The sequence below is a fragment of the Petromyzon marinus genome, chromosome 17, assembly GCF_048934315.1.
Source record: "Petromyzon marinus isolate PM22_M1 ecotype Great Lakes invasive population chromosome 17, UKy_Petmar_22M1.pri1.0, whole genome shotgun sequence".
Classification (NCBI taxonomy): Eukaryota; Metazoa; Chordata; class Hyperoartia; order Petromyzontiformes; family Petromyzontidae; genus Petromyzon; species Petromyzon marinus.
The window spans coordinates 23,008,574-23,034,273 of record NC_133683.1 but is presented as its reverse complement, the minus strand read 5'-3'; the positions used below and the strand labels follow the sequence as shown (position 1 = coordinate 23,034,273).

Here is a 25,700-nt window from a genome sequence, read left to right as displayed (position 1 = left end):
TACGGTACCCGGTGTTTTGGAGGAGCGTCCATAGACAAGAGAAATGTGAATTGCACGGAAAAAAAGAACAAAGTGACGGCTTTGGAGTTTTTTCTAAGGCAGTTGCGTGCGGTGGTGGCCACGCGCTGTGCACGCGGGCGTGCGGTGGGGGCGAACCGTGACACGTCTTCCTGCCCTTGTCGGTGGACAGCGAGTACCCTCGGTCGCAGTTGCACGTGTAGCCCCCTGCTGTGTTGACACAACGCCCGTTGCCACCACACGCGTCCGCCCTCTCGCACTCGTCCACGTCTGGAGGGGGAGAGGGATGGTGCCATGAATGGACAGAAGACGCAGTATCGCTTTACAGATACACGTGTGTGTGTGTCTGTGTCTGGAGTTTTAGTCATTGCACCCTGCCCCCCACCGTTTCCCATCCCCCAAAAAATGTGGTTTGAGATCTAACAAGCAGATAAATTAACGCAAAGCGCGTCAAATATATTTACTTTGGGAGGAGTTGGGGGAGACTTGTGCAAAACTGTGCCGGATAGAATATAAAAAATAAAATTGACATTCCACATATTTAAAGAATTACATTTAATCAAAAAAATACCGATGATCTCTTCCAAATAACGTTGAAGCATCGTGTCCATAGGGAGAGTGGGCAGCCACTCTGAGCCACGTGATTAGATCACATTCAGGCTTTATGGGGCTCCCATGTGCTATGTTTACTTTGTTCAGCCCTCCTCCCTCAAGCGGCAGCACACTTGCAGATAATAAGAATGACAGTTGTGTACAGTAGATATTCATGTCATTCTTGTAGTAGCACAAGGCTATCGTGAAGGCGCTATGTTTCACAGGTGAGCATAGTCTCCCAGTACGGGACAGCGTGTGTACTGTGGTTTTAGCCAATTAAGTGATCAACGAGTGATTGTAAAAAAAAAAATTGGACTGTGACGCTGAAATACGTGGCCTAATATTTTGCAGACAATGCAACGGGATCGTTAAGCACCTGACTACGAAACAAGCAGAGTGTTTCATTGATTTTTTCATCATTGCAAACCCCGCTGGCTGCACTAACCAGGGCTGCCACTGGGCTCCAACCACAAACCCCTTTAACGGGCGACAAAAAGTGCTACCGCCCGATTATGTCACGGACTAAACATCTACGTCCACTGGCAAAAAAAACCTGTGTGTCTTGCAGGACTTGTGTTTTCAATAAAGTGAGCATGTTTGGGCATCGTTGGGGAGTATATAAGCACCATTCCTTTGCGCGTGTGTGTCGTGTAACTCAGTGGAGTACATCAGCACACACAGTCCATTTGCTTTCTCAGTGAAATCTATTGGTGAATGCTAAACTACATGAAATGTGTGAACATTTTCACATTTTCTAAATTCCTCAGTCCTTTTCGCATACACTGAGGGTTTAGGTAACTGCTGAGGCAGACTTGTTCACACATACTCGAAGAATTTAAATTGATATGGCTTCACATGGGAAAGTTATTTTAAACCTTGATTTGAAGCTTTCGTGACTGCAGGAATCCATACTCTTTGGTTATTTCGGTAAAAGTCACGTAGGTATTTTATTTTATACTTACTTGACTTTACCGAAAGAACCAAAGAGTTTTTTATAGCTTGCCACGATATTACTTTTGATGATACAATATTAATTTCACCAAATGATGATTATCGTGATATCAGTTTCCCGTAACTTTGTGGTTGTACGTCTTAGTTTCATTGCATCGTTTACGTGCTTTGCTGTACTTCCAGTACAAATAAAGGTTTACTTAAAAGTTCTGCAACAGCAGTTCACTTGGTCTAAGCCTGCCACAAGGCTTATAATCATTGCAACATTACAATCTATAACACTTATAATGCTCATGTTGACAGTTATTATTTTTCGTTGTATTTTTCTACCTTCGTGACTTTACCGAAAGAACCATAGAGTACGATAACCCTTTGAACAATTACACAAACTACAAAATGATGCAGTCACATCACCACCAAGAAGTCAATGGGCAAACTTTACAAAGCACTAATTTTAATTGTTCATAGCTATCCAGTTAGAACTTTAGTTAATGTGCTCTTATCATTTTACGTAGATTTTGTCAGGACATAAACTATGACAAACATTTATATGACGAAACAGAAAGGACTTATTGTGGACCTTTTTATCGTGCGAAATATCAAAGTATCACAGAATCGTGGCAATCATACTCAGCATAATAAGTCTGCATCAGTGCAACAATCGCCATGATCCAGCGGTGCAGTAATATTTTATAATTTTACTTTGATATAACTGATTTTATTTATGCATACAACAAAGCATATTTAAGCTTTTGTTGCTGTTACAGAGATATGTTATAATGTTGCTTTCAATATGAGTGACTTTGTTTATTTTTACTTTTGAAGATCGTCCTTGAATACACGATGTCTCCAAATGCTAATATGCGAATTTATAAAAATCTAATCATTTGTAAATCCATTTGTAAATCCGCCTAAAATGTTCCAGATTTCTCATGTCCCCACATTGTAAAATCCAATCTCCCAACCACAAAGCCAATCTCTCATCACCAATGCCCTCTTTGCTCTGAATACGGGTCGTCATTTCTATAAATGTCAGCCTATTTATAATATATTCTGATGTTGTTATGCGGTGTTATTGATGAATGCAGTGAATTTCGTTTTTTTATGTTTGGACATGGTTATTGTATTAGCAAGCAGTAAAATCAGATTACTACTGAGGCATGTTATACTCAACCAAAGTAATAATAAACAAGACAGCAGAACATCACTTATCCACGACTCTATTACCTATAACTCATATTATCCATAGGACTGAAATGGTTCACAGAAAATCATTCCACCCACACCCATATTTTTTCCCATTATGCTTGATTTTACTCTGCTTATCTGCAGAAAAATTTATTTCAGATAATAAGATGGCTTTCCGAATCGACTCCTCATTTCCGTGAATATTTAAAAGACAAAAGGAACAGCATTTCAGTGGCTTAAACATCGCCGGAGAGACGCCGTGCGATCACGCGGCTCTCTGCACACGCCACAGGGTAGGAGACGGTCACACTCTCGACCCTTTTGAGTTGGTGGTCTAGACAAGGCTGCGAGTACTGTGCACAGTGTGGCGGTCACGTGCTTGTGTCGCGAGAGGGGATGCGCAGACGACCCTCTGCTATGTGGGCAGCGAGCATGCTCTGGCAGGAGACAATAACCAGAACAATAATAACAGATGCGCTTCTGCAACCGTCTGGAACGTTCTTCCTTCCGATATTAGGAAGCCACTGGAGATATGCACTTTTAAATCTAGATTGAAAACTCATTCCTTTGGAACTGATTTTTTGTGTTTAGTTTTTGTTGTCCTTCCCCCGCACCTTCGATCAGTGCGGCTGGCTACGTACGCCGCGGTGGAAGTTCAGCGTGCGTACAACACGCGTGCGGAAACACCTCCCACAGGACACGCGAATACGGCAGCAAAGCGTCGCCAACTGACCGATGCACTCTGTTCCTCCGCGACTGGCCGCGTAGCCCTGCGAACAGACGCAGCGGAAGCCGCCCCTTGTGTTCTCGCAGCGGCCTCCGGGGCAGGGCGCCGGGCTCCGCGCGCACTCGTCAACGTCTGCACGCGCAGCGACATGCAGAGATCAGCCCGCAGCCTCGCACGCACAGCGACATGCAGCCCCACAGCGTCGGCGGGAGGGGGTCAGGGGGCAGCGCACAGCCCCCCCACCATCCCATGTTTAATTCTTGAAGTACAATTACGATAATCTCCAGACTATGACACCCCCGGAAAGTAAGATGTAAATAAAGTTATAAAAATGTGGGCGCTACACGCAGTCCTACTAGATTACAAGACGCACCAGCCGTGGCTTTTTCCTTTAAAACACAGGAGGGGGGAAATTGCGTAAAAATAATCCGATACAATGGAGGGAACGTGAACTAAGAAACTACCCTGAGGTAGATAACTCAAGAAGCAGGGGGAGAACAAAGTTATAGCAGAAACCAAAAGGCATTGTCTCGTGTTTATTTCTTCAAGACGAAACAGGAAAGTTGTTTGCGAATGCTGAGCATAACTTGAAATGCATTAAAATTTTGCTGGAGTACATCGTAGGCGTTATAAATAACAACGTGCAATTTTGAAACAATAATGGTGCAATTTCATAATATACGAATGCAGATTAGCCTGGATGCAAGAACCCCGTATTATTAGACGGGATTGCAAAGAGCGATATTTGTCGTAAATAATGTTGCTTGTGAGAATGGTTTGTTCGAGAACGGCTACACGTGGGAATATTGCTCCTGCGCTTCATGTGGCTCGAATTTAGGCAGCATTTTTCAAAGGATCGCTTTTCCTGCAATGGGGGAGGCAGTGGCCAAGGAAAACATGTGCAACAAAAAAAATGGATCACTGAACTAATCGCCACTTGAGTCTATCATCCAGCCATGCTGGATTCTCCGACCCGCCCCTTTAACTCTTTCTCTATCCCTCGCTTCGATGTGAAAAAATGTAGGAACTTTGCGTGAATAGTGGTTTCATTCATGTAGCCAGCCGGTAATAATGCAGGGTGTAAGGTACCCCCCGCCCCATTTGCTGTGAAGTAGAAATTAAAAGTTGATGTTGCCCCTTAACAAAATCGCTCTACTTAAAGCTCGATCTCGTCAGATCTGGAAAGCTATGCAGGCCTGAGTCTGGTTAGGACCGACTGATCCACCAGGAAACTTTAGTTTATAGCCACGTCAATTGCTCAGTCATGGAATTAGACAAAGATCCCAATGCAGGGACATTCTGAAAACGAGTCTTGAGACTCAATGAGGGTTTATGGATAAATAGTAAGCATGACTATTACATATTCTTGGTTCTTTCGGTAAAGTCACATAGAAGGGAAACAATAAAATAATAAAAATATAAAACAATAAATTAATTATTTCATTGTCTCTCTTCTACGTAACTTTACCGAAAGAACCAAGAATATGAATCCCTGCAGTCACGAAAGCTTTAAATCAAAATTTATGACTATTACAATTACATCGCTGACAAGAGATGGTGCGAGTGTGCTATTATCACATGAAATTCAAGTCCAACAATTTCTGGTTTTCATATTATATGGTTCTTTCGGTAAAGTCACGTAGTTTAAAAAATAATAACAATAAAATAATACAAATAAAAATGAAAATAAAGTGAATAACAAAATAAGAAAGAATATCGTGACGTTTGGTATCTACGTGACTTTACGAAAGAACCATAGAATATTAATTCCTGCAGTCACTAAAGTTTTAAGTCGAAATTTTATATCTGGTTTGCCAATAATTTATAGGAATAGGATTCCCATTTAACACGGTCTGTCTGTGTCTTCTTCTATCCTCAGATGGTTGAATAAAAGTGAATACTTAAAAGTGGTTGTCATTGACCATGCTGGTCAGAGGAGAGTCAGAGAAAGGTAGAGCCCAGGACCGGTAAGAATACCAGTCACTACTGATGTTAGCCATGGCTGTGGATCGAATCCAGGTCACCAGGTTCATTGTGCACAGGGCTAACCATTGAGCCCATTGCTCAACCCCACAATAGGGAATTACAATCCAAATGATACTGTCTAATGCAGTGGTTCATAACTTTGAATGTAGCCTTGCTCCCCTTTGATAATACATACATAGGCGTCAATTAAACAAAGCAGTTGTAAATTTTGATTTAAAGCTTTCGTGACTGCAGTAATTCATATTCTTAGTTTTTTCGGTAAAGTCACGTTGAAGAGAAACAACAAAATAACAAAATATATATAAAACAACGTGACTTTACCGAAAAAACTAAGAATATAAAGCAGTTGTACTTACGTGCCCGTGCTCAATTTATGTTTCGATGATTTACCTTCAAAAGAAAATGAATTGGCATGCCTCACACCCCCATAAAGGGCAACTCGCACCCCCATGGGGTGCGTGCACCCCAGGTTAAGAACCACTGGTCTAATGGAATGATCAGAAATGGAATGCGTCTGAAAGGACATCCACCAAGAAGATAGAGCGATGAGACCAGTGATGGATGTATCATTGCATCGCAGCATCATGATAGGCGGCAGCAGCTTGCCGAGGCCTGCATCCAGCAGTGGATTGGTCGTGGCTAATGATGATGATGATATGTTGTATATAATGAAAGTCACATAAGCCCTGCAGTGGTGAGAAGTAATATATTCACCATACTGGCAAAAACATTAATAATGGATTTCCTGAATCGAATCACAAGTCCGAATCGTAACAAGTCATCAAACTGAAGCAGGCTCAATCACTAAATGCTAATTGCACCTCTGGTGGATTAAACGCTTAAGACACTTGGATAAAAAAACAGGGGTTTTCTGAATCACAGCATAACTCGACCGTGTCATTAAATAAAATCCATAAACACAGCAGTAAAATCAGAGCCGTTTCTTTAAAGTCACTGTATCGCTTGAGTACATATCAATTACATATCATTGCAATTAAAAATCACTTTTAATAAATTACCTGCGGTCAAGAGAAATAATTGGGGCGTTCATGCTTAAGTTTGTTTTCGAAGTGGCCGATTTTAAGCGTGCACGCTTACTTTGCTCTTCAAATAGACTGTGAATTTCAAAACAAACGCAATCAGCCTTCAATTAAATCTATTGGCCACAGATGGTTCGGGAGACTTTTCAGATCTGAGCCATTTGTTTTACCCTCCCCGTCTCCTTCCAATCCTAGAAATGAAACGGCTGTTTGTGAGAAACGGCCACTGGCCTGATGTCGAAGTCGACTGAACGCACCGATGCAGTGAGTTAGTGATGGGTTGAGCTTGTAGCCGCCATTGCACACACACGTGTGCCCACGGTCCAGGTGAACACATTCGCCATGTCCACAGATGTCCGGGGTCTGCAGGCAGGTGTTCACCACTGGACCAAAGACACACATTGTAACACAAACATTGCCAAAAACTTGTAAGAGGAAAAAGTTAAAACTAAACTTTTTTTATTTTACCAGATAAGACAGACTGAGCTATATAGCTGTTTTTCAGAGGTGACATGGCCACAAATGATAGCCCAATGAAGTGCTTTATTATGTGGTAATTTAAAACAACTAAAATTAAAGGTGCAGCTATGCGATTGATTGATCACCCCGAGACTGACAGAAGGGCCTTCCACTAGAAGAATCTCTCGACAGCCCCATATAGAGGAGCCTACATCTGGGACGAGATGGGAGTACCCACGCTTTACCCCGCCACACGTGGCCCGCCAATCGACTGTGGTGAGCCCATGGACACTGCTGGGTGGACAGAAGTGTGGGGATTCAAGAAACTTGTCCCAGTGTTTCAACTGACATGCTTGGAAAATGTAGGCAGTGTTTAACAAATAAATGATTTACTGCATGAATACGATGTGCTTATCATGTGTAATATTATGAAACAAAAACACAGCATATATTTAGCTATATGCAGTGTGCTGATTTCAGTAACATTCGTACGTAACTTTAATTGTAAATTACAACCCCTGGGGACTTACGACTGGATCAGATATCACTCATCACTGATGTTTTCCATTGTTGGGAATCGAAATCAAGGGCACTTAATGCCTCACAGTGCAATTAATAATCCAACATACCACCACCACGCCCCTCGATATTCATGCATGTGAAATGCAAATTAGGTTGCATCAATTGTTGTATCACATCCTAAGAATCCTTTCAAAACATTTTTATATTTTGTATCAGTCTGCGGTGTTTATTTTTGTAAATGGCATAATGCGCAATTTGGAGCAACAAAGCAATTTCTTTGTTGATTTTAACATTATTTTTTTGCGCAAAAGCACTCTGACGAAATTCGCGAACGTTTTGGCTCGTCTGAGACTTCCACACCAACTAAACTATGCAGCCGTGTCCATGCTAGCGAGACTTAATAACTCCATATTATGAATCTCCTTCCACCCCCGTCCAGATTGACTGTTGTGGGCCACTTGCTCATATGGAGCTCATGACGACAATTAAGTGCTCAGAGGGAAAAATAATCGACGGACGGGCCTGGCTCGGGGAAGGGCCGGAGAGACATACATCAACCCGGCGTAACCAAACAATCGAGGTGGCAGGGCATCTGCGAAGCCCCACATCCGTGCCGGTCCCAGGGGGAAAATCCTCCCGACATAATGAATTACCGGAGCTGGCAAATCAGGCCGGCCAACCTGACGCCGCTGCCAAAAGAACTCGGCCCGGCGCAATTGTGTAAACACCGCACCACGCCAGCGCACATGCGTGCGAGTCAATGGCTAACGGAGTGAACGTTCCTGCAGTGAGCTGATCGCTGTGCCCTGGTGTAATCCACTGTTAATTCACATTCCTCACCGGTGGGACTCGAAAAGCAGACTTTCCCATAATGTGTCAAATGAACGACGAGCGTGCTAACCATGGCTACAAGCCTCTATTGAACAAAAACAATAAACAGCGTTAATGCCAGCGCCTAAAAGGGCTTCTGGTTACAGCCTCTAGACAGAGTTTGAACAAACAGCTTTGTGTGAGCCACACCGGGAGGGCTGTGTACATGTTCAACCGAAGCATACCATTTTGCAAGTCTCAGAGATTTTATTGCAAAATGAGACGCTTGTCAGTTCTGGCATCTGATGTTTTGTTCTCTACTTTAATGTCCAACTCCCCGACACCGAATTTCTCTCAGCTGGCTCACAGGAAAATTAAATCAGAATGAAAGGTTAAACATATATGGGTAAACTTGAATTAAATTAACACATTGGAGATGTTGATTCTAGCTGACTCAAAAGATCCTTAAATTTTTGCATATTAAAGTGTCAAATGATTGTTTTATCTCCTTCAAGAAATAATAACCAGAGGATGAAGGGCTTGGCTCAGCCATATAGCTAAGCCAAATAATAACAATTATAATCTTGGCTAACTACCTCTTGGCCAATATTAAGTTCTGTCTTCTTATTCCCATTACGGTTGTTCTAAGGAAGGAACACTTGCCGCAATAGCGTTGCATCGTACAAAGGCCCTCCAATAAATTAGTGATTTAACATTATCACCAGTGTACTACATGAGTCAGTCTCCAGCAGAATTTACAGCTAATTCAGGACACATACCCACTAATGATTAATAGCATTCATTACAGCGTGTGGGGCTTTGGCGGGTTATATTGTTTCATTTGTTTTTATTAGTTTTGTCTTGGCACACGTGGAGGACGTGCTCTTGCTAGGCACGTGACAGGCCAAGAAACAGAGTTCAGGCACAATGGGAAATGCACCTAATACCAATGTGGCAAGCAGCGAGTGCAGAGTGGTCACTGAGCCCTGTGCAGAGTGGCCGCTCTGCAAAGCACTAACAGAGGAGATAGAAGCAGCACTGGAGAAGCACAGAGGTCAGGGAGAGGAAGTCACATGGTTACATTTCAATTTCAGTCAACTAAGAACACAAACCATTCTGTAATGGGAAGATAGGCTATGTGGCCCATCTGGCTCATCTCTATGATCGAAGCCATTTCCCAACACTGCTTTACATTCCCAGAAGACATGAATTTCCCATTCCCCTACCCTATATATTTTACTCGTTTCCTCCAAACACCTTATTTACCGAGAACAAGTCCAACTGCGTGTTACATGAGTTAACGGATTCTGTCTCTGGAGCACTTGCAGCCAAACAATCCTAATGATCTACAATTCCTCTGGAATAGATTTCCTGCTAGACCCCCAGATGCCATTTCTTTGTTTGTTTGTTTGTTCCCATAACCATGACCTTTAGTTCCAAAATCATCATCGGTTCTTCATGGAATATGGCTCGCGCGAAGCTCACGCGAGGCCAACACCAAGTTTTCATTGATTTCCTGCGGTCGCTTTTATAGAGTCGTTGAAGGAGGCATTTTGATGGTCGCTCCATTTGGAGCCGCATGGAAAAGCCCTTGTTTGAACGATACGAGTTACATATCGATGTCCTCCAAAATACAATCCAACCCCACTCCTCCCTGAAAGGGGCCCTGCTACCAGCCAATCAAGAGACATGAGCCACCCAGCAATGTTTTTTTTGCCTAAATACAGCCCCACACACGCATATATATATCAATGCCCTTTCTGCACAGTACACGCTAGCGGTTTCATGACGTGTATATTGATTAATTAACAAAGACAATTTCGGTTTTACATAGTGTCTACATCCAATTGCATGTCAAGGCATTTGGTGGAGAATAAAAATGTGAGTTTCGATCCCGATGTAGGCATCGAATCGTGCACGTGAGCGTTGCTTCGGTCTGATTTGCACGTTACAGATGCTGGGTTCACTCGGACCCTACAGGCACAAGTGGCCTCTACATTCACCATTGTTGAGAGGTGCATTGGCACGGCGCAGTTAAACACGAAACAACTTGTACTTTGCACGTACGGTTAAATTAAGCGTGTGAGTGCATGAATTCTGCAAATTGTAAAATGTAACATGTCCATGGTTAAGATGATTATATCAACTTGTTCTTGAAAGTGCACCCTTCACGTCAGGGCATCTCAGTACGCTTTACACGCAATAAAACGTAACTAATTTAAAACACCATTTTAAAAATGGATTAAAATAGCTTTTAGAGATGGTGGGTTAATTAAATAAATATCAACCGGCCACAATAAAGGGAGTGAGGAGGAAAGGTGAATAAACGGGCAGGGAAGGAGGTGAGAGGGAAGTCTCGGGAATTGAGAGGAGGATCCTTCTAATAACGAGGAGGGAGAGGGATATCACATGGGGGGAGAGTGGAGGGGGGAGAGTGGAGGGGAGAGAGTGGAGGGGGGAGAGGGATATTACAAGGGGGGAGAGTGGAGGGGGGAGAGTGGAGGGGGGAGAGTGGAGGGGGGAGAGCGGAGGGGGGAGAGCGGAGGGGGGAGAGCGGAGGGGGGAGAGCGGAGGGGGGAGAGTGGAGGTATATTACCGTGGTGGCGAGATGTTAACTCCCTTGCCTGGTATACAGGAGGTCATGGGTTATATCCCGACCTTGACGCCTGTATATGTGGAGTTTGCATGTTCTCCTCGTGGTCGCGTGGATTTTTCTCCGGGTCCTCCGGTTTTTCCCTCCACGTTTGGAACCAACGTGCGTTTAAGAGTATTTGGCTGCTATACATTTTCACATGATAAGCCACTTCGTTGGGCTATCATTTGCAGCCAGCTCACTTCTGAAAAAGATCTATACAGCTCAGTGGGACTGACCTGGTAAAATAAAAAAAATAGTTTATAGTTTAATTTTCGATTTAAAGCTTTCGTGACTGCAAGGATTCATCTTCTTTGGTTCTTTCGGTAAAGAACTTTACCGAAAGAACCAAAGAAGAAGGTTATAGTTTAGTTTTAGTTTAAATTGTATAGCTTAGTTTTAGTTTAAATTACAACGACAAAAAGGTAGGGGGGGAGATAAGTTCAAAGGAAGGTGAAGAGAGTTGGGGTGGTGGGGAAGACAAAGGTGGGGATAAGCAATGAGACTGCGAGGTTCCCGGGGACCTGGGCAGGGGGGAGCCGACTCCAGCACAGTGAGCGGCAATGCTTTAAAAACCAGTGAGAAGCGCGTGATGGTCTCAAGATGAGATTTGAACAATGGGAGGGCATCAATTCGATGGGTACAGAGAGGAAGGGAATTCCAAACCGAGGGGACAGAATGGGAAACAGAGTGACGAGGGACTTTAGGTAAAATTGAGGTTCTTGCTAGCAGGCATTGGTCAGAGGATGGGACATGCCGAGAGGGAGTATCGGGACAGATGAGGGAGGATAGATAGGAGGAGGGCAAAATTGTGGAGGATTTTCAAGACAAAGGTTGCTATTTTATAATAAATGCAGGAATGGACAGGGAGCAAGTGAAGGTAACATTGGATGGGATTGATGTGGTCATGTTTACGTGAATGGGTGAGAATACAGGCAGCAGCAATTTCAAGGCCTTCGAGGAGGGAGTTACAAAAGCCAAGTCGAGATTGTGATGGCGGCATGGACAAGAATCCCGGCAGCAGGAGGAGGAAAGTTCACGATGCAGGAGATGTTGCGTAGGCAAAAGTAAGGAGTGAGACAGAGTTCGGGGTGAATTGTGAAGCCAAGGTTGGAGACTGTGGAGGCAAGGAAAATGTCCGAGTTGAGAAGGCAGATTAAACTAAACGACTAAATTGTTTTTATTTTACTAGGTAAGGCCCACTGAGCTATATAGCATTTATCCAGAAGCGACCTAGCCACAAATTATATCTCAACGAAGCAGCTTATCACGTGGAAATGTTTGGCAGCAGCCAAGCACTCAAAACGCATGTTTCTTAATGTGGAAGGACAAACTGGAGAAACCAGAGCAAAATTCACACAAGCATGGGGAGAACATACAAACTCCAAATATACAGGCATCATGGTTGGGATCAAACCCACGACCTCCTGCATACCAGGCAAGACAGTTAATATCTCGCCACCGCGGTGCTCAGATGCATATGAGTGGGAGTGAGAGAAGATACGAACCCAGTTTTTCTGATACTGAGTTTGAGAAGGTTGTCAGAGATTCAGTAGGAGACAGCAGAGAGAAGGGCAAATTTATTTCGGCCTATGCCAAGATGATATTCATACGCGCCGGCTGTGTTTGCTTGGTCATGCTGTTCCACGCCGTGCGGTATCTTACCGGTGGCCTGCGCGACGGAGAGGGCCTCAGTTTGGCTCACGACGATGGTGGAGGCCGGGAGAGAAGTGCGCCGTGGAGTCTGAATCGCCGAGGTCTGGTGAACGTCCGTGCCTGCGGGAAGGGTGCAGCCGTCAGGAACCACACTTCTCAATCGATACATCTTTATTTTACATGCTCATATCACTCTCCTCAATAAAGTAAGCATAAGTTAACATTACAACAGAACGGGAATGGTACAGGGGCATAGGGCTCGTACGCTTAATGTCATCGCGCCGTTTCCGCACGGCCTCATACATAAAAGAAACACCGCACATACGAATTCCAATGAAAAACCTGGACCACACAAGGATGCCACAGGTAGAGCGTGTAGTAGACCGACACACGCACGAGGGCACAGGCTCACCTTACGCATCAGTCTACCCTGCCCTCTGCAAGAGGTAACCTTGTGCTTTCTTGTTTTTTGGACATTAACCATCAAGATCAAAAATAATAAAAATACAATAATTTAAAATACAACTATTTTGATCTTTCATCTATGAAAGCTTTTGCTGATCACTGACAAAATGGCTGATCAAATTATGGGTCACTCCAAAGTCATAAATTGTATACATTTAGACTACTTTAGTAAAATAATGAAATCATAGTCAACTTCTGTTCGTGGGCAAGGATTCGTCGTTACGTTCATTAACTATGTTTATAATGTTCATTACATTATAGGTAATAGATTCGATCATGTTCCTTGAAACAAGGTTTTAAAAATAATTCAATTTATATTTAATGGGGTATTTTATTTAGCATGGACAGTATTATCTGGAGAGCTCAGTCCAACACCAGTGGAGACGGGGCTCTAAGAAAAGCTGTCTCGGGTGTGGACCAATCAAATTCAAGGACAGTGCATATTATTATCAGAGTTGTCTCTTTTGTTTGCATTTTGACTGCTTGTGTTGTGGTTATTGCAAACATGATGCCTTGAATAAAGGTGTCAGTTTTTGTGCCAGTTAAAAGGGTAAAACCTATTACTATATCTTGTTACTGGCAAAGGAGGTCTCATAATGTAAATGCTCACCCCGAGCCCACAATACTCTGATAGTGCGCTGTTTGTGAGTTGTACGCCTTTTGGCGTCTTCTGGTCCAACACCAGTGGAGACTAGGCTCTAAGAAAAGCTGTCTCCGGTGTGGACCAATCAAATTCAAGGATAGTGCATATTATTATCAGAGTTGTCTCTTTTGTTTGCATTTTGACTGCTTGTGTTGTGGTTATTGCAAACATGATGCCTTGAATAAAGGTGCCAGTTTTTGTGCCAGTTAAAAGGGTAAAACCTATTACTATATAATGTGTTTATTCTTTGTTGAGTAATTTTGCACATTGGATGCAACTGTGTACTCGGAAATCGCTGTAAAAATTTGTACAGTAAACTCTCACTATGTGCGAGTTCTAGATTCGCCAGTTCCGTATGTTCGCGAGTTACTAAATGCATTCTAATTCCCTATTCGCGACCCGCCGGACTCTGGCACTCGCGAGCGTCCGTAGCGCCAGACCACCGACGACGGGGAGGTTCGTGCAGGAATTTCCATTGGGAAATGTCCGTGAAGATTCGGCACGCCCCCTCGGCTGCCTGCTTCGTCCTCACTCTAACCACTGTGCCTTGTTATCAAACACCTGCATTTCCCCGAGGAGTCATCCTCCTGAATTCCTCACCATCGCCACCACTTTCACCTCCATCGCCGTCAAATCATCATCGTCAAAGTTAATAAAAAAAGCACATCGTTCTTTAAACTTTATTATATATTTATTGTAGTCATTGTTATTAAATATTGAAAATTCTCCTCCCCCCCCCCCCGTTCACTCGTAACAAGAACATAACCCGTTTTTTCCCCCCGTTTAAGAAGGCTTTTGCATTCGCTAATTCTGCATTCACGAGCATTTTCAAGAACGTAACCCTCGCAGATAGAGAGGCTTTACTATACTCGTAGGTTATAAACCCTTGTTGGTATACTACCACTGACCACACCATAGCACTCCAGGCCGGGTAACTGAACATCAAGCATCATATCTCCTGTCCGAACAGCTGGATTATCGGCGCACGGCACCACGAGTTTTTAATCGCGGGTCTTGCTCACTACCGTACAGAGCATAAGTGCCCTTGCCAGGGGTAGAGACATTTTTCATGCTCGGCTTTGCGAGAGTGCGTCTCATGTTCCCACGAGGTCTTTCCAGGACTCACCTGGAAATGATTTTGAGCGTGGCAACTGTATCAAATTATCGGTGGAAAGAAGAATCTGCTGTGCGATTGTTTAAAGTCGTGCGTTATGTTAAACGTGCTTCACAAACCGGCAGAGTCATTCGTGTGCGTGTGTGTGTACGTTTATATATATGCAACTGTTTAAGTGAAGAATATTGAATTTACACTGTGATTACAAATATACATCACCATTAAGGGTGGAACAATTCACATTCTCTCCCAACCATTTGCTTTAATAAACAACACTTTTATTCCAACACTGTGGTGAATGGCAGGCACCTCCAGTGGCTGTGGCTGTCACAAGCACTAATAACAAAAACGTAGATTTATATATATGCAATTGTATGCATTTAACGCAAGCTTAAAACTCTAAATTCATTGATGATTGGATGCTTTGTTTCAAAATTCGTGACCATAGTTATGAATAGAGCATAATTCTCAAAGCGTGCCGTCTAATTCAGTTTGTTTCCTTTTTTTTACTAAGCACCAGAACATGACAGAATCGTCTGGTCACTACTTTGATCCAGAGTATGTGCACCTAGGGCGCAGTGCATTCATCTTGAAGGTGGGTCGAGATCAAAATGATGAAATGAAGAGGTGATCGGTAGCAGGTGGTAATACTTAAAAATAAAACACACATTTCATTAAAAAATGCAAGGCAAAAAAATGCCGATAGAGGTAAGCTTTCAATCAGTGCTGAATAGCTGCTTTGTCAAATGGATCGGAAAAATGCACAATTACAAAGAAAATAAGTCTAAATGTGAAGAGTACACTAAGAAGCGTGAAGGGAAACGTGTTTGGAATTACGCCGAGACAGAGAGAGGAACACATGACTCCGAGAACAAAGTCAAACGAGGAAGTGCGTTGAGAGATGAGATGGAGCGATGAGGTGAGGTCGCCTACAGGAGCAAGATGGATCAAGGCAACGTAGAATCGTTGAGAAAAAGAAACAACTTGAGGAAGCCTTCATTCAGCAAATTACAGATCACATCTGGTGATGATGACATAAGCATCCGTAGATACGTTAAAATAGAATATTTAAGGGTTAAACATGGTGTATAAATATACAGCATGTTAGCTAGAACACACCTGCACAAAACTCACCTTCCCATGTCAAACAATTTCTAACCGCGTGCAATTACCCGCAAATTCACGAGCAAATTCCTTTACGAAAATAAAAAAAAACACATCGCCTCATCGGCGGCCTTCAAAAGATGGACCCCGTGAGCTATTCCGTTGCCCGGCCTCGTAACCGGAGGCACGTGAAACAACGCCGATTTTTGTGAATGCACCTCCACACGCTGGCCTACAGTACGAGCACGACGGAAACACCTGGGATGGAGGAGGCCCGTGCACTGTGGGAAGACGACGCATTTCCGCGCCGATGAAACACCGGTGAACTTACGGCACCACGTGTTACTTTTATATTATATGTGTATTTACGTGATGTAATCCAAACACCTATATTATGGATATTGGTCGCGAAAGCCTACGTGTTAAACTGAGTTTTTGTTGTCATTGCTTGTACACAACTACCAAAGAGACGTAAACAAAGTCATTTTATCTTAGGAGATAGTGCTCATTTTATTAACCTCTGATGGAAGATGCATTGGGTTGATGTTGGCCAAGAGCTCTCCATGCCCTATCTACGACTCTCTATGAAGTGGCAACCAAATGAGTGAACAGTGCATCCGCCTACACAGTCGAGCTATAAAGAGGTCGGTGTTGGGTACAGGCATGTGTTTAACAATACATGGACAACATGTCTTCAATGCACATCGGTGCACAGTTGGTAAATTACCATCAGTGAAATGGCCAAGGGAAGTCTTTACTATTGGACAAACCTGTGAGCATAGGGACTTTACTGATGCATGAAAATGTACAAATGTGGCATGCAATGCTATTGCATATGAAGGATCAATGAGTATCACTCATCATCATCAGCCAAGTGCAATCCACCACTGTGAATGGAAACCTCCGCAAGCCGTTGCCATCTCTCATTGCCTGGCGATGCGACACATCATCTTTGCTGCTGCGCACGAGCTGACGACGTCGCTGCATCCAAGCAGGGAGACTCAGTCCCGGACGCAATTCTCCCTCCATTGGTTGCCATCCCATCAATAGTCTCGACCACCAACCATTCATTCCTTTGAGCGACACGTCCCGATAAAGCCCATTCATATTTCATCACAATCTATGCGATGTCCCTCTGCCATGCATATTTTCTCTAATCCAAGCGTTCCTCTGTGCAAAAGCATCCGTCTCTCATTGAGTCTGTGCAGGCTTTGTTAGCTTTGTCCCGTACAAAATAAAAGCATACATACGCACCTGTGATGGTTTTTTGGGCGTTATCGGTGCTTAGAGCTGTTATCACCTGTCACAACAGAACACGTAGGAATGTAATTGTACAGTCGTTAAGATTTCACTTCCATGAGGATATATCGCATATAAAAATAGACATGCTTAAACAAATACGAGCAGTTATTCGTTTTAAGAATATGAATGTCAGCTTTACGAAATATTTCATGTTTATTAATGTGTTAATATACTGATTGGTGGAATTGAAAAGAGAAACCAAGTAGAATCATGATAAAGGGGATCCTGCTTTCCCTACATGTCTTGTCACCTTTGCTATTTTTCTCTCCATATTTTCCCAATTATTATCACAATTGTCCTCTTGGTGTAATATCACGAGACAATTAACTTTCCATTCAGAGAATGTCCCCAGAAAAAAGTTATAGAACTACATTGGCAGTTACTTCAATAGACCTATTTATCAACTCCCGGAATGCATATTGTATGCATGTTATATGTGAGTCACCAAGAATTTGCAGAGCTAGAATATGTTCAAGCAAAGGAATAATCAAAAGTAAAAACATTTGTAGTCTGCTGATGGGGCTCAGAACATTAACACGATGCACTTGATAATTCAGTTAAATCAATTAGTTATGATGCTTCTTTACCCAGAAAAGTATCACTGAGTCTCCAGACTCCTTTTCAGGAGGGTCCTGCCATGTATTTGCAGCAGGGGCGTGATTTTACAATGCATAATCCAAATTTAGTAATTTGCAGGTAATATTTCAGAATTGGGATGTTTGGCCATGCAATCAATTACATTGCATAGGGTTCTTTGGTTTGCCATGGGAGTAATCCAGAGAACCCGGAGCAAACTTATCAAACCCAGGCCCTTCTTGCTGTGAGGCACGAGTGTTTCCGCTGTGCCAGTCACGGATGTCTGCTCAGATTTAAACCCAAGGATCTCAGCGGTCTGTCTTCAGTTTCGTGACACGATATTCAGCCTCGAAGATACTAAGCCACCAGGCCATCTACTCTCTCACGAGTTTCTGAATATATAACGCGAGCGATATTTTCTTACCGGTTCGCCATCAAGACTTGAATCTGAAATACAACACAAAAGGAAAAAAATGATGCTGAAGTTAAACGCGTGACATTGTTAAATAGCTCGACGCAAAGTCAAGCGCACGTGGTACAAAGGGAAAATCTGAGTATTTAGTGGCCAATTAAAAAAATATATGTATCTTCAAGAATCCTATTGGATTGCGTTTCACGCATACAATTTGCATTGGTGCCATGAGAATACCTCGGAAAACAATACCAGTGAGAAAGAAACGAGAAAAACAAATAATTCATTGTTTACTCAAATCTGGAAAGGGGATGAACCACTCCTGAGGGAGCAAGAGGATTGGCTGCTGGGAGGGTTGTGGAGGGGGGAAGAGGGGTAATATATCGTTCTTTGCCTATTCTAATTTAGCTTATTGTGTTGAAATGGCAAATTGTTAATGCACTGCAAGATATGAAGGCCTCCCCACGCTGTGTTGACCATAGGGGTTGTTTGACCATACTTCACCACGCTGGTCAGTAGGAGGTCCTACTGGCCGGTTAAGATGGCACTCCACAGTAACGTTTATAATGGCCACGAATTGAACCAACTTTTAATTTTGACTTAAAACTTTCTCTACCCCCCCCCCCCTCTCTCTCCCCCTATCTCTACCCCTCCCTCCCCCCATTGTCCTACACACTTGGACCACGCCCCTCGCCTTCAGCTTCACCTCTGTCTCGCGCTTTACTCCACCTCTCTCCCTCTATCACTATCCCCCCTCTCTCTCCCCCTATCTCTACCCCTCCCTCCCCCCATTGTCCTACACACTTGGATCACGCCCCTCGCCTTCAGCTCCACCTCTGTCTCGCGCTTTACTCCGACATTGCCACTGGCTGCCCCGCCCGTGCTGTGTACGCCGCACAGCTATCCTTGCTGCTGCCTCGCAGCTCTTGTCCCCGCCCACTCACTCTGAAAGCCCCTAGAAGCAGTTGCATTTGGAGGCTTGTCCCCTCTTTTCTCTCCGCCTGATGAAGACCGCTTGTGTTGCGATCAAAACGTCGTGGGTTTTATGCTTTTATTTTAAAATTAAATGTTTATTTAAATTTTATTGTAATTTTATTTTTATTTTCTATCGAAGAGACTTCACTGAAAGAAGAATATGAACCAACTTTGCCGGATTCGTAGCACCGTGCGTTCACCCCTGCGCTACTGCTCTCCTGTCAATCTTAATAACTTTTACAAATTTTAACTATTTACTATTTTTATTTTTCCAGCTAAGGCCCACTGAGCTATAGAAGCGACCTGGCCACTAACGATAGCTCAACGAAGCGGCTTATCGTGTGGAAATATATAGACGCCAAATACTCTAAATGAGTGTTTCTAAATGTGGAGGGAAAACCCGGAGGACCGGGAGAAAAATCCACGTGACCACAGGGAGAACATGCAAACTCCAAATATACAACAGGCATCAGGGTCGGGATGAAACCCACGACCTCTTGTATACCAGGCGAGGTAGTTAACATTTCACCACCGTGGTTCACCATTTATGTGGTGGATCAACGAAATAGCTATTTAGAAAACGCCACCATTGCACCTCGTCCACACGATCTGCCTTCAACATCGAGGAGCGACCGGTACGGTGAAGAGCCACTTAGTATGGGGAAGCCTCTCCTCCAGTGGAAGATTTACAAAAGGGCTATAGATATGCATGCATCTTAAAGTGTGTGTTGGGGGGTGTAGCGGTTAGCGCACATCCGATGAGTACGCTTGGCTACATACAATGCGAAAGAAGTTCAACACATCTTCTTTGGTTCTTTCGGTAAAGTCACGTAGAATGAGAATATAGAGTTTATTGATAACATTAAGGTAATTTATATTTTAGTTTTTTTATTGGTTCACTATATAGTACTGTGAATAGCTCAGATGTGTAGGCCTTGACTTCAACATAGTCATTTCTGTGACCAGTCACTAGCTAATCACTCAGTTATTTCAATGCTAAATTCGCCTAGTTATTTCAATGCTAAAGTCTCCTGTTTGATTTGTACTAAGTGCCTCGGTGAATGTGTATGCTCTGACTTTAACGTAGCTATTTCTGTGAGCAGTTACAAGCTAATCACTCAGCTATTTCAATGCTAAATTCTATGCTAATTCCATTGTCAAGGGGTGCCTCTGCGGATGTGTATGCTTTAACTTAGCTATTTCAATGCTAAATTCTATGCTAATTCCTTTATCAAGGGGTGCCTCTGCGGATGTGTATGATTTAACTTTTAACATAGCTATTTCTGTGACCAGTCACAAGCTAATCATTCAGCCATTTCAATGCTAAATTATATGCTAATTCCTTTGTCAAGGCGCTTTGTTCCTCTCACACAGCTTAAAGGCCGTGATCTGAACGTGGCTCTTTCACTCCAGCGCTGTCCTACCAGACAGTCTCGTCCCTTCACCTGATGAAGGCCGCTTGTGTTGTGGCCGAAACGTCGTGAAAATATTATTGTGTTATTTTATTTTATCAATTTATTATTTATTCTCATTCTACGTGACTTTACCGAAAGAACCAAAGAAGATGAATCATTGCAGTCACGAAAGCTTTAAATCGAAGTTCAACACACACAACACACTGGGCTGAGTCCAGTGACCCGAGTTTTATTCCAGCTCACGGCCAACACCAGTGACGATTATCTGAACCGGTTCTGGGCCTCCACCTGGTTCGACTCAGCCCTAAATTAGTACCTAGTGTGGTGTGTAAACATTGTCGCTGCTCGCTAACAGCACTTGCCCATGGTCTGTTAAGGTTATACGGAGGATCTTTGTCTTTGTTTGGGGGGGGGCATGCATTCGTGTGACCTTACAGACGTCGATCTTGGGAGGCGGGTGGTGCTGGGGTAGGCGCGGGGGCCCAGGGAACGCGTCCCCTCTCCCTGGGTCGACGGCAGCCGGTGCCTTGGCCAGTCGCTCAGGCGTTATCTGCATTTGCTCCACGTCCGTCAGCTTCCGCACGTTGAGCTTCATCTCAGACGAAGGGAAGTGGTAACCCATCCCAGCTGGGCATGTTTCTTTGAAGGAGGCTTTTTTTTACATTTGAAAACAAGAAGGCATGTCAGTCCATCGTGTTGCCTTGCATCAGTCACATGCAAATGGTTTAAAATGATTCATCATTAGAATTCATGATTAGTTTATTTTAGGTTGGAACGTGGAGGTGTAGTTTTATTTTTTTTACGATAACCTTCCACCTTCCGACAGAGGCAATCAACTCAAGCTGTCACGTTGGCCAATATTCCAATTGATTTGCTTTTTTCAGCAAACCAGACTGTTCAGAAGCAAGCATAATGTTGGCAATTGTTCATGATGGTTTCGCTGGAGATTGCATCCAGCATCTTCCGGCGTTAACAAATCTCAGCTCTCCTGTGAAAGAGCTTGCTGATTTGGCTCGTTAAGTAGGTACCGTAACATCATCAGGTCAGCCCTGCAGATGAGCCGGTGTAATAATTAGTGCTGATTGCTGGTTGATTGGTTCTTTCAGTAAAGTCACGTAGAAGGGAAACAATAAAATAATAAAAATATAAAACAATAAAATTCTCACGACGTTTCGACTGCAACACAAGCAATCATCATCAGGTTTGAAAACCACAAAAAGAAAATTTGAAAAAAGTGGCGGGTTTTTTTAATTTATTTTCGTCTCCCCCCTCCTTTTTTCCGAACACAGATGGACTCGTCCATCTGAATAAACTGTCAAATCGCTATCCGTGGCGCTAACGTTAAAAAAACGCCACTTTTTTCAAATTTTCTTGTTGTGGTTTTCACACCTGATGATGATTTCTTGTGTTGCAGTCGAAACGTCGTGAGAATCTTATTGTTTAATATTTTTATTATTTTATTGTTTCCCTTCTACGTGACTTTACCAAAAGAACCAAGAATATGAATCCCTGCAGTCACGAAAGCTTTAAATCAAAGGTGACTGTATTTAGTGGCTGGTCTTAAGTTGGAGCTGGTAATTAGCTGCAGTGATGAGGGACGCATACAAATTCTATTATCCACGCCTCCGACTCGCACAGTTGTCGACGTACGGTGCGAAAGAAGTTCAACAAACTGTAACATACATACATTCATTGCTTGTGACAACAAAAGAAAAATGAGGTCGATGGCAGTCAGCTTTTGTTTGCTAAGCTAACGGGTTGAGGCTGCATTAATACTTGGATGGGAGACTGTCCTGGGATACCAGGTATTGTCGGCCTGAGCTGCAAGGTTTTCAGGACATGGAAACGCAGAAACTGAATCTCAACATCATCTATGAGGAAGTTTCAGCATTACCCCTTGCATATTTGAACTTTTTCTCTGGGTACTCCAGTTTCCTCCGGTGTGCCAAAAAATATCAGTAATGAGGAAACGAAGCAAGTGGTTGCTCACAACACTTGCACCAACAGTCTCAGAGGCTGTACAGGGGGGAAAGGGGGTCGTGGCAGTATCTATGCATGTGTGTATGTGTGTATGGGTGTATGTGTGTATGTGTGTATGAGTGTATGTGTGTATGAGTGTATGTGTGCATGTGTGTATGTGTGTATGAGTGTATGTGTGTATGAGTGTATGTGTGTATGAGTGTATGTGTGTATGTTTGGCAAAAACAACCCTCTACCTCCTCGCGGTGCCGGACGGGCAACTCTGTCGTGGACAGTGCTGTAGGGGGAGGTTCAATTTCTATTGGCTCCTCCCCTCATGGCGTCTGTGACCACCACAGGGGCTAAACGGGGGCTCTGGATGGGTGCGAGGGGCTGGTAACCCCTCCACCTTCAATTAATTACCACTAAACCGCGAATTAAGTATATAACTTATAAGCTTGTGCCGGAGGCCCCGGGGGGCCAGGCGTCTATGACGTCTCCTGGCCAAACCCCAATTGGCGAAGCCAGGAGATTGAATATCTACCCTCGGGGCTCCTCCAGAAACAACGAAAAACCACTACGGGTGGCCACGTGGAATGTTCGAACGCTCACTGCGGAGGAGAGGCTGCCACTCCTCTGTCGCGAGCTGGACCGGTATCGCCTGGATCTCTGTGGCATTCAGGAGGTCTGGTGGACCGGTTCTGGCTCCTGCCACCATGAGGGGTGGACAGTCCTCTACTCGGGGCAAACAACAGGGTGTGGCTCTTCTGTTGAACAAAAGAATCAAGGGGGCGTGGGAGCGTGGCGGTGAGGTGTGGGAAGCTGTAAGCCCCAGGCTACTTTGGGCTCGCCTTCCCATCAACCGGAGGCGAGGAATGGTGGTCGTGGTTACTTATGCCCCCACCGAAGATGAACATCCGTGGAGGGATGCAGGCAAAGCCGATGAGTCAGATGCCTTCTATGACCTCCTGTCACAGGTGCTGGCTAAAGTGGCCCCTCGGGATAGAGTCATCATGTTGGGTGACTTCAATGCCCGAGTTGGTCATGATGCTGGCACCTGGTCTGGAGTGATTGGAGGGCATGGGCCAGATCAGCTCAATAACAACGGTAGGAGGCTGCTAGATTTTTGTGCAGCCCATGGGCTTGTAATTACCAACACGCTGTTCCGGCATCGGCGCATCCACACAACATCATGGATGCATGCCGGGTCCAAGCAAGAACATCTGATGGAGTACATAGTGACGGACCAGCGGATGCGAGCCCATGTCCTTGACACCAGGACCTACCGTGGAGCTGATCTGCCCTCTGACCATCGACTAGTCATCTGTAAGATGCGCCTGCCATTCTTCCACTCCGGTGGTGGGTGTACACCCAGGACCCCATTCCAGCCTAAAGTGGCCTGGTCTCAGTTATCTGATGAAAGTTGCAAGCGAGAATTTCATCATCATTTGCGGCTGAGATTGGCATCGTCCCCGACTCCTCCTGATGTTGAGGCTAAATGGGCGAGGTTTAGGACTGTGACTCATGCAGCTGCAATGGCTGCTTTGGGTACGCGGTCCAGACGTCCACAGAGACCCTGGCTGACAGAGGAGGTGTTCAGGATGGTTGAGAAAAAGCGACAGGCTCACTGTCATCGGCTACAGAATCCCACGTCAGAGAATGAGGAGGCTTACCGCAGCCTTCGCTCGGAGGTTCGGAGAGCCGTGAGGCGCTGCAAGGATGGGTGGTGGTCGCGGGTTGCTGAGGAGATGGAGTCTGCCTCAGTGGCCCATGATCACAAACCTCTATTTAACTCCATCAAAAAAGTAACCTGCAGCGTCACACCTATTACCATCATTAGGGGAAAAAATGGTGATCAAATCTCCGACCCCCAGGAACAGGTTTGCAGATTTGCTGAGCATTTCTGTGAGGTCCTGGGGGAGGGAAAATCCCTCTGCCAGGAAAACATCGTGGCACAAAGTGAGGATGACCCTGCTGAGGCTGCGGTGCCTCAAATATTGGAAGAAGTCACCCCCTGTGAGTGGCTGGCTGAGGTGCCATCTGTTGAGGAAGTACTGAAGGCGATCTGGAGTCTGAGACCAGGAAAGGCAGCGGGCAGAGATGATCTCCCATGGGAAATGCTGGGGGAGGGTGGCGTTTGTGCACAGACTGCCCTATATGACATCATAACAACAGTCTGGACCACTGGACGGGTTCCGCAGGATTGGAAGGGGGACCGCACAAACTGTAACAACTACAGGGGCATCTCACTCTTCAGTGTGCCGGGAAAGGTCCTGGCAAGGATTATTCAACATCGCCTTGCCAGGCACGCTGAGGAGAGGCTTGCGGAGCCCCAATGCGGTTTCAGGAAAAGGCGGTCCTGCACAGATGCCATATTTTCTGTCCGTCTGCTACAGCAGAGGTGTAGGGAATTCCAACAAGACCTACATCTCTGCTTTATTGACCTGGTCAAGGCCTATGATACCATCAGTAGGCCTGGGCTCTGGGTTGTTCTTCGTGCTTTTGGAGTACCTGACCCTCTGCTCACGATCATTAAGGACCTTCATGATGGTGAGCGGGCTCGGGTAAAACTACATGGCCGGGAGTCAGACCCATTCCCTGTACACCTTGGGGTGCGACAGGGATGTCCTCTGGCTCCCACATTATTTAACATCTGTTTTGACCACGTAGTTCATGAAGCCTTCAATAGCTCTACCGGGGGAATCTCCATATGGTACAGATATAATGAGAGGCTGATCGATGCCCGGGTGCGGTCAAGGGATGGCTCCCTATTGCTCAACCACGTTATGTATGCTGATGATTTGGTAATAGCTGCTGATTCAGAGGAGGAGTTGGAGACGCTGCTGCTGAGACTGGAGCGTGCCATCAAGAGGTGGGGCCTTACCATCAGCCCCACTAAAACTAAGCACCTGTCTGGGTATTTTGTACCATCGGACACTCCACCCCCACAACTCCCAATCGGTGATGGGGCAGTTGTGGAGAGAGTGGAGAGCTTCCCATACCTGGGCAGTGTGCTTATGACTGGCTACAGTTTAACAGCAGAGGTCTTACTCCGAATCAGTCGAGCGGCAATATCTTTTCATCAGTTGCGTAACGCTGTGTGGAAGCTACCTGGTCTGTCGCTCCGCACTAAGCTTCAGGTCTTCTCAGCC

General features: G+C 44.5%; 1 protein-coding gene across 2 annotated transcripts in view; it reads right to left on the bottom strand.

Moving 5' to 3' along the window:
• The window catches only part of LOC116943138 (latent-transforming growth factor beta-binding protein 1-like), a 151,130-nt gene that overhangs the window by 44,098 nt on the left and 81,332 nt on the right, over positions 1 to 25,700 (bottom strand). For both annotated transcript variants that reach the window (XM_076067737.1, XM_032955719.2), the window contains exons 12-18: positions 21,025 to 21,240; positions 18,212 to 18,234; positions 17,164 to 17,209; positions 12,593 to 12,703; positions 6,762 to 6,887; positions 3,485 to 3,610; positions 157 to 288 (exon numbers count right to left, since the gene is read on the bottom strand). In XM_076067737.1, the coding sequence (XP_075923852.1) occupies positions 157 to 288; positions 3,485 to 3,610; positions 6,762 to 6,887; positions 12,593 to 12,703; positions 17,164 to 17,209; positions 18,212 to 18,234; positions 21,025 to 21,240 (780 nt within the window). The remainder of the gene's footprint in view (positions 1 to 156; positions 289 to 3,484; positions 3,611 to 6,761; positions 6,888 to 12,592; positions 12,704 to 17,163; positions 17,210 to 18,211; positions 18,235 to 21,024; positions 21,241 to 25,700) is intronic.